This window comes from Tenebrio molitor, chromosome 6 (assembly GCF_963966145.1).
Source record: "Tenebrio molitor chromosome 6, icTenMoli1.1, whole genome shotgun sequence".
In the NCBI taxonomy this organism is placed as follows: Eukaryota; Metazoa; Arthropoda; class Insecta; order Coleoptera; family Tenebrionidae; genus Tenebrio; species Tenebrio molitor.
Genome location: NC_091051.1, coordinates 6,376,572 through 6,388,657, shown reverse-complemented (window position 1 = coordinate 6,388,657; position 12,086 = coordinate 6,376,572). Strand labels below are relative to the sequence as shown.

General features: G+C 34.9%; 3 protein-coding genes across 4 annotated transcripts; 1 reads left to right on the top strand and 2 right to left on the bottom strand.

Moving 5' to 3' along the window:
• Positions 1-152: 152 nt before the first annotated feature.
• Positions 153-1,536, bottom strand: Ts (Thymidylate synthase). The gene is made up of 3 exons (XM_069052448.1): positions 1,375-1,536; positions 541-1,312; positions 153-494 (listed from the first exon to the last, which is right to left on the bottom strand). The coding sequence occupies exons 1-3, from the start codon at positions 1,434-1,436 to the stop codon at positions 285-287; spliced, it is 1,044 nt and encodes a 347-aa protein (XP_068908549.1). The 5' UTR covers positions 1,437-1,536; the 3' UTR covers positions 153-284.
• A 52-nt stretch (positions 1,537-1,588) lies between these two features.
• On the top strand, positions 1,589-4,124 carry RASSF8 (ras association domain-containing protein 8). 2 transcript variants are annotated; one of them, XM_069052442.1, is made up of 8 exons: positions 1,589-1,750; positions 1,800-1,910; positions 1,963-2,073; positions 2,123-2,581; positions 2,629-2,772; positions 2,822-2,938; positions 2,994-3,308; positions 3,357-4,124. In XM_069052442.1, the coding sequence occupies exons 2-8, from the start codon at positions 1,839-1,841 to the stop codon at positions 3,585-3,587; spliced, it is 1,449 nt and encodes a 482-aa protein (XP_068908543.1). In that variant the 5' UTR covers positions 1,589-1,750; positions 1,800-1,838; the 3' UTR covers positions 3,588-4,124. The 2 variants fall into 2 exon arrangements, with proteins under 2 accessions (XP_068908543.1, XP_068908542.1); XM_069052441.1 differs by having other exon boundaries at positions 1,590-1,750; positions 1,812-1,910.
• On the bottom strand, positions 4,016-5,252 carry LOC138134267 (inhibitor of growth protein 1). The gene is made up of 3 exons (XM_069052450.1): positions 5,008-5,252; positions 4,747-4,956; positions 4,016-4,693 (listed from the first exon to the last, which is right to left on the bottom strand). Exons 1-3 carry the CDS (start codon positions 5,141-5,143, stop codon positions 4,122-4,124), a joined length of 918 nt encoding a protein of 305 aa, XP_068908551.1. The 5' UTR covers positions 5,144-5,252; the 3' UTR covers positions 4,016-4,121.
• Positions 5,253-12,086: the final 6,834 nt, after the last annotated feature.

Below are 12,086 nucleotides of genomic sequence, written 5' to 3'. Positions count from 1 at the left end.
ATTGTTTTTTAAATCGATTTTAAAGTGAAATTTCAGAATAAATAAGATCTTTGATTTTCTTAACATTTACGTAAATAACTATTTAAGTATTTACTGGTATTTATAAGTAGGAAAAGATAGAGAAGGAATGAGCGTCTGGAGCGATTAAAACATTATGTTCTTGTAAAATTTTTATTGAAATATATTTTTTTTTTTTTGGTTAATTATAATGTGATTAATATATTTGGTATTGATTATAGCTTTGCTATAAATAAGACAATTTTTAACGAGTGTAAATAACAGTTTTATACTGCCATCTGCATGTTTAGTTTGGGGTGGGGATTATAAGCAGTCAATTCAAAATCGTCAAAAACAAATTCATCAATACTGGAAACGTTTCTTTTTATTTTTAAAGTAGGAAAAGGTCTAGGTGTCCGTTTGAGTTGTTCTTGTAGAGGTTCCACGTGATTCAAATAAACATGACTGTCTCCCAACGTGTGAATGAATTCTCCCGGCTGGAATAATGAATGTTTATTTTGTAAATATTTCTGTTTAACTAACCTTCAGTCCGGTAACATGTGCGATCATGTACGTCAATAAGGCATAACTGGCAATGTTAAAAGGTACCCCTAGACCCATATCAGCAGACCTTTGGTACAACAAACAAGATAATTCACCATTCGCAACGAAAAACTGTACAAGACAGTGGCACGGAGGTAAGGCCATTTCTGGGATATCTACAGGATTCCAGGCACACATAATTATCCTCCTGTCATTGGGTTTGGTCTTTATGGTGTTAATAACGTGTGCAAGTTGGTCAATTCCTTGGTTGCTGTAATCAGCATGCATCCCTTTGTACTCGGCCCCAAAGTGACGCCACTGGAATCCATAAATGGGCCCCAAATCGCACTCCTCGCGTTCAGTCAGCCCGACAGAATCGAGAAATTCTCTCGTGCTGTTGGCATCCCAAATGTGAACGTTCTTTTCTTTGAGTTCCTTGGCGTTAGTAGAACCCCTTACAAACCAAAGCAACTCTTCAACAACCCCGCGCCAAAAGACGCGTTTTGTCGTCAGCAAGGGAAAGATGTCGTTGCGTAAGGAGTAACGCATCTGGGCCCCAAAAATCGAGTAGGTGCCCACGCCTGTACGGTCACTTTTTTTCACCCCTTTCTCGATTATTGATTTTATGTGGTTCAAATATTGGTACTCCTCGTGGTGGAGGTCGGCCGGTGGCAAACCCCCAACATGAGAGTCACCGCTATTTTGCAGGTCTTGAATATTTTCCTTATTGTCCTCGTTTATTTGCGCATTTTTTTGATTCATGTCCGCGGTACTGGTATTGTACAAAACTCGATTTAATGCACCGAAAAGATAAACGAACAGTTGCGAACCTACCTTAGCATCGTGATGATGTCGGACGCTTCGATACAACTCAACAACGATTTAACACTCCACATAAAATTTAGAACTCCACACCTGAAGGTTAACTGTTAATTCGCGCCAAATTTGACACAAAATGTGCTCACGCGCCAAATTTCCTTTGGTGTTTTGGTGCCGTCGTGTTGGTATTTGTTGATGACAAGTGACAACTAAAATAGGTTTTTTGACGTTTGTAAATAGTTGTCTATTTTAAAATTTTACATTTTCTTAGAAAAGAAAAAAAATGGTTATTTTGCAAAAAGTCACTCTCTATTTCAACACTTAGTTGTACACCTTTCATGAAATGCATTTGTCGAGACTAATTAAGCAAAATGATGAAAAATGAATTTAGGTGAGTTTGGGGGCTGGAATATGTTAGAGAATTGCAATAATGTATCAAGGTGTTGTTTAAGATTGCTCATAAATAATACAAGTGCAATATGGAGTTAAAAGTTTGGGTCGAAGGAATTCAGAGGATAGTGTGTGGTGTCACAGAAACAACTACTTGTCAGGTATTGTTGCAACAATATTTTCTTGAGTATTGTGCTAGTTTTGGAATTTTAGGACGTTGTTTTTGCTTTGGCTCATGCTACTGGTAAATCAGGTCGGTTTACACTTATTGAAAGGTGGAGGAGCAATGAGAGGCAACTGGCACCTAATGAAAATCCATTAAAAGTGTGTTTGTTACATTGCATGAATAAAAACTTGATCATGTTTATTTCAGATATTGATGAAATGGGGTGAATATTCAAATGATGTACAGTTTATTTTACAATGGAATGATGGCAGCAAAAGTCAGACTCCCACAAGTAAAAGTAAATCATTGTCAGCAGCTAACACTCCTTCCTCCCAGTCATCAGCACACATCACTGTGGAATCTCCCCAAAAAAATGTAGAAACACAAAAGTCTTTAAATTTTAGTAGCAGTCATCTCACCAGCTCAGAAAATGTAGGTGTAGTTAAAGGAGTACCTCACATAAAAACAGTACCTTTGGAGGTACGGGAGTCCCACACCAGTTCACCCAACAGCTCACCTAAGAAGAGTAGCTATTGTGGCTCAGATAAATCAGAATCTCCTAGTCAAAGAATTGCTCCTCCTTACAAAGACCCACCAGCACCTCCTCCCTATCGGGATCCCCCACCACCAGTCAACCATGACAAATATAAAAAGAATATCCTTCAGGTACAAATTTAAATAAGTCAGGTTTAAAATTAATTAAGTGTTTTCAGGATTCTAACAAATCTCAGAATGAGAAGGACCATAGGAATAAATTACAGGAATCTGTTATGTATAATACCCAGTACAGGGAATTAATAGCTCTCATAAATTACCAGAGAGAAAAGTTGTCCAATCAACAAGCTGATCTCACCAAGGTAAGATAAATAGATATTGTTTAATTCAGTGGTACAGTGTGATTTGCAGTTTGATGCCGAAATAGTGTTTTGGGAGAGTAAAGAGAGGGAGAAGCAGATGCAGTTAGAATATATAGCCCAAGAACTGTTAGCTGTCACAAACGCGACGAAGATAAATCAGGATCAGGTGAGAATTCAAGAGCGATAATGTTAAACTGTCTAAAAATAATTTTATTTTGCAGATTCAAGCTTTAAATTATGTGGAAGAGGAATGCGAAATAGTGAAACAACAGGAAAAAACTCTCAAGTCGGAAATAACTTTGCTCAGATCAAAACTGGCCAACTGCGAAACGGAACTGTTGCAGTGTAAAAATAAAATTCGCCTCGTGATGGACGAGCTGCAGCTGGAACAGAGGGCGCTGTCGCGCAGGAACGAATCGCGGCGTCAGATGGAAAAGAGTCTGATGGCGGAGATGGAACGACTGCAACGCGACATCGAATTGGCGAAGCAGAGCACAGAGTTGCACCATCTGACGGCAGAAACGCTAAAGAAAGAGGTAAATTTCGGTCGCTCGAGGTACACCGTGTCCATCGAGAGTTTGCAGGTTGCCGCTTTGGAGACGGCCATTATCGAAAAGAAAAAACAAGTGGAACTTCTGGTGGCGGAAATGAAAGAGGCCAATTTGGAAAGTTTGACGATAGCGCCGCCGGAAGATCTGCGGACGATTTTGGAAGGTCCGAATAAATCGGGGAGTACCCGGAAGATGATCGGATCGCCAAGGCAGCTAGAGAATGCAGTACCAACCAACAAGAACCCACACGGTGTATGGGTTTAACTAAAGTGTAGTCATTTATTAGCTTACCTCATATGCATATTTGATTTTAACGTTCGTTTAGTACTGTATCATATTATCGTGTAGGCGCTATGATTGGAGGATCATTAAACGACATAATTATCTGTAAGCGTGAAACATGTGAGTTTTAAAGTCTGATAGTTTTTATTTTACAGTTCACGCCATTTTATTAGAAGTAAGTAAATTATAAAGTGTTATTTATTGTTAGGTGATTGGATGATTTTTTTACTTACACATTTGTTATATTATTTATGCACATTTTATTTCACACTGCCATATTTACCATACGTGTGTAGAAAATATCTTACATCACAGCCAGTCAAAATTACACTTTCGTTAGTGTCCGCGCGTCGTTGCCATAATCTAACTTCCATCGATCGGCAGATAGTACAAAATTGAACAGATTTAGCTTATGTTAGACATATTTATTAATATTTTAAAACTTTCTATCAAATTATATTTAATTGCTATGTCATAACTGTAAGAAAAAAAATACACACAATAATAAAATATAAATTATGTTTTCTCTTCTTTATCCTTATTATACTTTTCGAGTTCTCTTAAAAATTGCGCCTTCGGTTTCATGACGTTGGGTCTATCACCTCGACACTTTGGACAATACCATTTGCCTTTGGGTTTCGTGGTTAATGTAACACATGAGAAATGGAACCATTCAATGGGACACAAGTCGTTGTCACACATAATCATTTCACCGTACGAAATTTGATCACATAAACAGTAAGTCGGTTCGTCAGGATCGATAATCGGTTCTTCTTCCCGCGGCGGAGATTCTTCTCGTTGGGTCTGGGCTGATTGTCTCGATTTGCGCTTTTTCTTCTTACCTGTGCTTGTTTTCTTTTGGTTCGAACTGCTGTTGGTCGTTGATGGCACTTGGCTTCTTAAGACGTGCTCGGCCGGGGCCGTTTCGTTATGATTTGATTCTAAACCGGAGAAAGTGTCGTGTCTCGTGCGTCTAGCTCGTTTCGGTGGTCGTTCGTTATTAGTTAGCGCAGTATTATTACTGGTGTTGTTTGTTGGTGGTTGTTGTTCCTTATTTTCAATTTGAGAAGTCTCTTCTTTACCAAAATCTACCAAAAAAAATGTTCATTTCAAAACGTCACACAATTGATCACACATTTACCTAGGTTTTTAAAGTCCTGGTCCAACAGTCTAGTTTTTATTTCAATCTTGTCGAGGATTGATTGTAAAAGATTCATCTTTTCGTCGCCTAATTCCTGAGCAGCGATCAAGGCTTGTTGCATTCGGGCAAAACCCCTGGCTTTTCTCGCGGGGTTGTCGTTTCCTATTCGCTTCCAATTTTCCGTTTGATAAGCGGCTTCCCTCACACGTGCTGAAATCGTTCATTTTATTCCTCCTTCAGTTAGAAATCTATCCGGTTTACCTAAATAACAGACGTCAAGTTCTCTCATTCTTGAAATTAGGCGTTGCAGTTCATCGGGAAGATTTTCGACGCAATCTAAATAATTCTCTACGTAAGTAGCAGAATATACAGCCTCTACTGACACCTGATTTAACATGTTTTAAAACGGCAAAAATACCAAAAAGGTAAAATTATTGTATTAACTTCACATATTTCAAACATACTCCGCCATACTTGACAATCGACTGTGTTTACTACTTTTTTTAGGCAACACAAAAATCCCTACATTTAAGCGCTAAATTCAAAACACTTGCATTTATTCCAATCAAACACTATCTGTCACAAACCAACTGAAATACTGTTAATTTACGTGTAAGATCTATTAAAACAACACCACGAAGTCATTTTTACTCTATATTAATAAAAAAAACATGAAAATAGGCTCTGAACTTTCTATAAAAATGGTACGTAACGATTAATTATTCTGAGTTTAAATATTTATGTATTTTACTGTAAAACAACTTCTGAATTTGTGTTGAATATATAACTTTTTTTTCCAGCGGTAGGTAGATGATTATACGTGAAATTTAAACAAACCGTCATAACTCTCTGTTTTTCATTTATTTACCTACCAATTATATTGCAAATGTTGAGTGAACAAGAAAGACTTCCACACTTCCAGCCTGGGGTGGCCGTGTATCATCTACGTCTATTTACGTTAAATTAATTTAATGTGATTTATTCATAAAGTAAGTTCAAAAAATCAAAAATTACAGTTACAAATTTATTCGTCTTGCCTCAAGAAAAATAAATTCCTAATTTAACATCTAATATTTTTTTAATATAATAATAATAAACCAGTCCTAGACTGTCAAACAACATTTTAATAAAGCTTGGCAATAGATACAATATTGTTAGAAAACGTTTTAAAAATAATCTTGGACATACTTTTATCACCGTTGTTTTACTGCACATTCTGGTGATATTTTCTTTATAAAAAAGAAAGAAAATGCTTTCTTTGGACTCTGTCTTAATACATATGTTAATGTTGTGCTAATTAGTCAATCCGTACTTATGTCATTTTAAATTAAAAAATGTATCAAGATTTGGTATAAATTTCATAAATGAAAAGGTAGAAATAAAAAAAAATAAATTGTCAATTATTTTGCATTACTGAGGCGCAAAATTGTTATACCTACAACAAAGCTACAAAGCTGTCCTTTATCAACCTATGTAGGTAAGTTTTATAAGCTTTATGGGTCTTGGTAATTTTTTTTATTCAACTCTGATCGACAATGAGATCGTTATTGTGAAATGTGTGTGAATTCGAAGCTTGTGTTCCATTAATACCTACCACATCGTTTTTGTACACTTTTATTCGTATGAATGAAAACGTATTTATTGTGTATTTAGGAAACAGTGGTTTCATAAATGTGGGTATTCTTTAAGCTTTAAATTAACTCTAACAGAATCTTTAATTTACTGTGTACTAAATTCGTACTTACCTACTTTAAATCTGCAATGTAATGCGTGGGTATTTGTTAGAATTTTTTTTTTTTTTTTTGATAAAGATGACTTTCAAAGTGTGGCATATACGAGAGAAGTTTGACATTTCACTACAATAGTTAATTATTTACTTACCTACGTAATTTGTAGAAATCCAAAAGATTTTGTATAAGATTTTCTCTTTGAAAATGACGAAATCAATTCCATGCGTCGGAGAGGTCCTGACGTCTCTGGGTCAATTTGACAGGAAAAGAAGGAATCATTTTTGGTAGATTTGATTAAAATTGCTACTTACGACGTGTTATTTTTAAAAGAGAATTAATCATCTGTGCCTAACATGAGGCATTGAAACGTCATACACAACTTGTTGAGGCTGTGACGAATTAAACTTGTTGCTAGTTGATAATTTTCATTTTACATAATGTCCCTCGTTTGGTATTGTTTTGTAATTTATCTCAAGTGTCTGTTGATCAGTTGTTAATAATAACAACCTTGATTGGGTCTGCATCCGTAATATTTTAGCGATTAGGTGCAAAAGTCTTCTACTTTCTCTTGATGAACAAGTAAAGAGAGATTATGAACTTGAGAATAGAATAGAAATAGATTAAGTACAGAATTTCAGAATGATGAACCATCACGGTTTTTGTAGGTTTGATAATGAATAATTTGTTGTATTTAGAATATAAATACAGTTGTAAACAAGGGTATTATAAAGTTTCCGTTAAATACATTGTTGTTTGTAATATTTATTTAATAATGGTTGATATTTTGTTAAAAAGGCAATTTAATTAATAAGTCTGAACAAAATACGTTTGACAAGTAGGTAGACATATTTTTACAGTGTGAAAGAAAATACTTGATTTATTTTACAGTTTGGGGAACTTTATTTTACTTGCTTTTAACCAAATGCAAAGAAAATACAAAATGCATATCTGGTGGAGTAAGTTCAATATCACTTTTCAAAAAATTGTAAAAGAATCCTAAATGTACTATTCCGGACACGGAATCTTGGCCAACATTTTTTAGACATTTCTAAAAAAATGATGTAAACCAGTCATTAGTGACATTAATAAATTATTAAAAATCACTTTGAAGTTTTTCTTCAAAAAAGCAGGGAAATGGCATTTATCCAGTCAAAAGTTGGGTTATATTCAATAAAGGCCAGTTCACACATATTTGTCAGTTAAATGTCAGTCGTGGCCACAGTCGTGGCCAAGATTCCGTGTCCGGAATAGTACACACTTCAAAGCGATCACAGTTTTCTTTATTTGCCTAATTATCTAAATTATCCAAATCCAATGGCTGGAGAAAATGGATGCTGTCAATGTCAGTCAAAATGACTGATTTCAATGTCATGAGTAGAAAATAGTAGTTTATTTAACGAGTTCGTGTGTAAATTGGGCTCTTTATGGCACTCGTGTGTCTTAAAAGCCCACTCATGCCATAAAGAGCTTTTTTGTCCAACGAGCACAGAGTATAAAATTAAGTACCTATGTAACTTGTGTATAAAACGCTTTTGTTCGACGAGCCCCTTAAAGGCTCCAAATCGCTTAAAATCTTTAAAATTAGCTTGACGTTTCGTTTTGACAAGTTGTGACATTACTGACATTTATCAAAATCCGTTCACACAGGAGAAAATTCTCAAATTCTGAGTGTCGAACAAAAATAGTTATTTGTATCACAAGGCCAGAAACTGCACGTTTGCGAGCATGAGTACGGTTTGCAAAACAGTTTCTGGACGTGTGATACACAAAATTTTTCATGCCGACTTCTGCGGATTTTTGTTAAATGGAATTTAAAGCACTTGTTTTAATAATTGGTATTAGGGACTTTTTTTGTGTTGGCAACACTTACATTTAAATTTTAAAATCAACATCTCTTTAGTTAAATATTGCTTCTTTGTAGTTTGTACGTTGTTATAAATAGAAAAACATTTTTAACGAGCCATCCACAGAACAAACATTGACGTTTGATAGAATTCTGATAACAAATGCCAACAGAAACCGATGACAACGCGAAATCCCTACTTTTATCCGGACTAGGCCGGCAATGCATGTGTTTCTGGACGATTTCGAGATCTGTAATTTACCAAATTCCGGCCGGCGGCACGAAAACGCTTTTTTCGTGCCTTGGCGAAGAAGATATTTACGGGAAATAAAAAAAATACGCCAAGAAGGGAGACCTTTTCTCTTGCAAGATACATGGTTATTATAAATGATTGTAGTCGAAGCAGGCCATGTCCATGTTATGAAATTTTTGCCGCTTTCATGTGAACTGTCAATTTTTGTCGATGTCACTGTCATTTTTTTAGGTGAAAAGTGCGGTGTTGATTATTTTGTTTTATTTATTTTTTTTAAATTAACGATTGAATCCAAAAGTATCGAGTTGTTTTGTACCCAATTTAACTCCTGTGTGTATAAAATAAAAATAAAAAATGTTGTACATATAATATTTGTTATCAATTTTTCCACGAGTTTATTCATAAACTTTTTTGTTTACATTTTACAAATTATACAAAAATTAAATCATAAACATGAGTTTTAATGTGCAACCACAAATACTGATCCCCCTAGATAATATGCAACCAAAAATACTAACAATTCCTGGATTCCTGCATCCTGCTAAAAATCTTAGCTATGTGATTCTACCTTTCGGAGATGCGCACGCACGCGCCTACCAGGAAAAAATAGACTTTAGCCTAGTGATACAAATAACTATTTACGCTACGCTGGTGGATGTAAATTTCTCACTTGTAGTGTTTTAGTCACATAAATAACTATCATGTTAGATCTAATTGCATTTCAGCCACTTGAGATTGAAATTGTTAGACTACCGAGATTTCACGCTGTTTGATGCTTTCGTTGACAAGAGAAATATGTATCAAAAATAAAAAAAAACACTTTAATTTTTTTATGGTTTATTAACGTTTATTTTAAAAATTCGTAGACAAAATAGTACTGCGCGATCAACAATGACTGAGTCTGTTGGCAATGAAACAATTGAAAAGTACTGGTGTTTTTTGTCTCGTAATTGGCACTGACCGGATTCTTTAACTTGAGACGACATTAATAGTAATTTATTTGACGAGTTTGTGTGTAAATTGGGCCTTTTTTGGCACGCGTGGGCCATTTTAAAACGCGAGTGAAACGAGCGTTTTAAAGGCCCACGAGTGCCAAAAAAGGCCCAATTTACACACGAACGAGTTGAATACAACGTTTTTTTCTTCGACGAGCCCCTTAAAGACTCCAAATCGCTTAAAACCTTTAACATTAGCTTGACGTTTCGTTTTGACAAGTTGTGACATTTATCAAAATCCGTTCACATAGGAGAAAATTCTCAAATTCTGACAGTGTCGAACAAAAAAAACATTTTTGGTTATGCCGGTTATGTTTATGCTATTACAAAAATGAATCTTTGATGGTAAATTTCAAATTTGCCAAATTTCATTGTTACCAACAGATTCAGTCATTCTTGATCACACCGTATAATTATGCAACTCATGATTGATAAAATTTCAACGTCTCGAGTAACTTTTTCAACTCGCTCGTTGAAGAAAATCACTCTCAACGTTGACATTTTATTTCGCAGATATCTGTGAAAAATTGTTACAATTTTTGTGGTTAATCCCGATGTAAAGAGATGATTGTACTCAAAGTGAACATTATAATTTTTAAGGATATTTCCTTTCAAATTTATTATATTTCCTGGTATTCAAATTCGACAGCGACCCAATTGGATACAATTATGAAAAGGTTTAGGACGAAACCCGGTAAGACTCGATAAGACATGACAACTGATATTGTTGAAGCATTGTATTTGCCGTTTCGTTAACGATTTGCAAATTAGCTTAGTTTCGTAAATCTAAACACCGTTCACGTATTTAGAGGCCATGATTTTTTTTTAAACGTTGAACACTGTTTGATTTCTGTCACTAAAGTGCCTGACATGCGGACCTATCAAAGTGAACATAACGTGTTGCTGAATTTCCCGCGATGTCTGAGTATTCTTCTATTGCAAACTATTAAAACTGACAACATTGCACTAGACATTAACGCTATTTATAACTTCAAACTTAGAAGAACATAACCTAATTCAACAGTCAGCTTTACTACCAAATTACAATGTAATGTAACGTAAATGCAAAATTTCCATGGCCTTCCACTATGCCAAAACAACGTGAATGCATTTTACTTCTCTGTATTTAAAATAAATACGAAGTGACTGAATGTTTGTGTTTTTTTTTGTTTTTGTTAGTTTTTAATTCAAATTAGCAAAACTTGTTTTCACCACTATTCTGTAAATTCTTAGGTATTCGTAATGTCGACTACTCACAATAATATCAATCTTCCAAAACCCCAACCAAAAAAATGAATCTAGGGGTGACATAGTGACAATAACTAGGCTTACCAATTGGCAATTACTCAAAGAGGCCAATCCAAAAAATTTGCTTCAATTATTTATAGTCACTCCTCAAATAATTACTTTGTGTTGGCGTGCGACTTTCTTGTTAAATCTCCCACGTGCATGCGAGATTTCATTCAATTTTTTCTAGCCTTTGTTGTTTGAAAATAAGGTATTCGTCTTCAACTCGTACTTACTTCTACAACAATAGTCATTTGTAAGCTCAGAAAAAAAACAGAAATATGCACTACGGAGGTTATAATTGAAAGTGTATCTAGCTCAGGTTGAAGAGCATTGTGGGCGGCAAGATTGCACGACGTCCTAACCGATTTTTATTTGTCCTTTTCATAACACTAGCGCCAGGTGAACGCGTTTAATATTCAAAGGATTGTTTTTTCCTTGCTTACCTTCCTGCAGAGTAGTGACCACCTCAACTCTGTCAAAATTTTTAAACAGAATAATTTTGTCAGTTTCCATTCGATATTAACGTTTCAAAGGCCACATTGACGTACTAAAAGTTTCGAATTCCATGCCATCCCACTTACCCATCTTCACTCCACTGCACTCCAAATTCCATTCTAGGCAATTCACTAAACACGTTAGTTATTGTTTTGTGTCACAAAATATATTTTTGTAGTAGAAAATCAAACGCAAAGTTAGGACATCTGTTACTTGTACGATATAGAGTAAATATAGAGATAGTAAAAAATCTGACTTTTAGAGATACCTACTGGAGATGGTCATGTTACAATTATAATGACTAAATCGATGATTTATAAATAATCTTGAGACATGAATGAATCGAGACAAAACACAAAATGTGGTACCTAAACTTGACGAATTTATCTAAAGCATCCAAGTTAAATATTTATTATTTTATTTGTATTTTCACGTGAGTTAATGTTATTATATATTTATTGTAAAAATACGTTCACTTTGTTTATTGTATTACTGGGAGTGAAGAATATTTTTGTTTATTTAGTCGTAGTAACAATAAGAGTAGTAAGACGTACGTAAGTTTATGAATGTCTGACGTAAACGATAAATCAGGATTAACTTATAAAGAAAATGCTTTTGTAGGAAATGTCGGATTTAACTTGAGATCTTTTTACGCTGTGTACACAATAGAAAAGAAAATGCATAGCGTCTTCTCATCTTTGACATCAATAATTAACTTCTCAAGTTCACGTTCG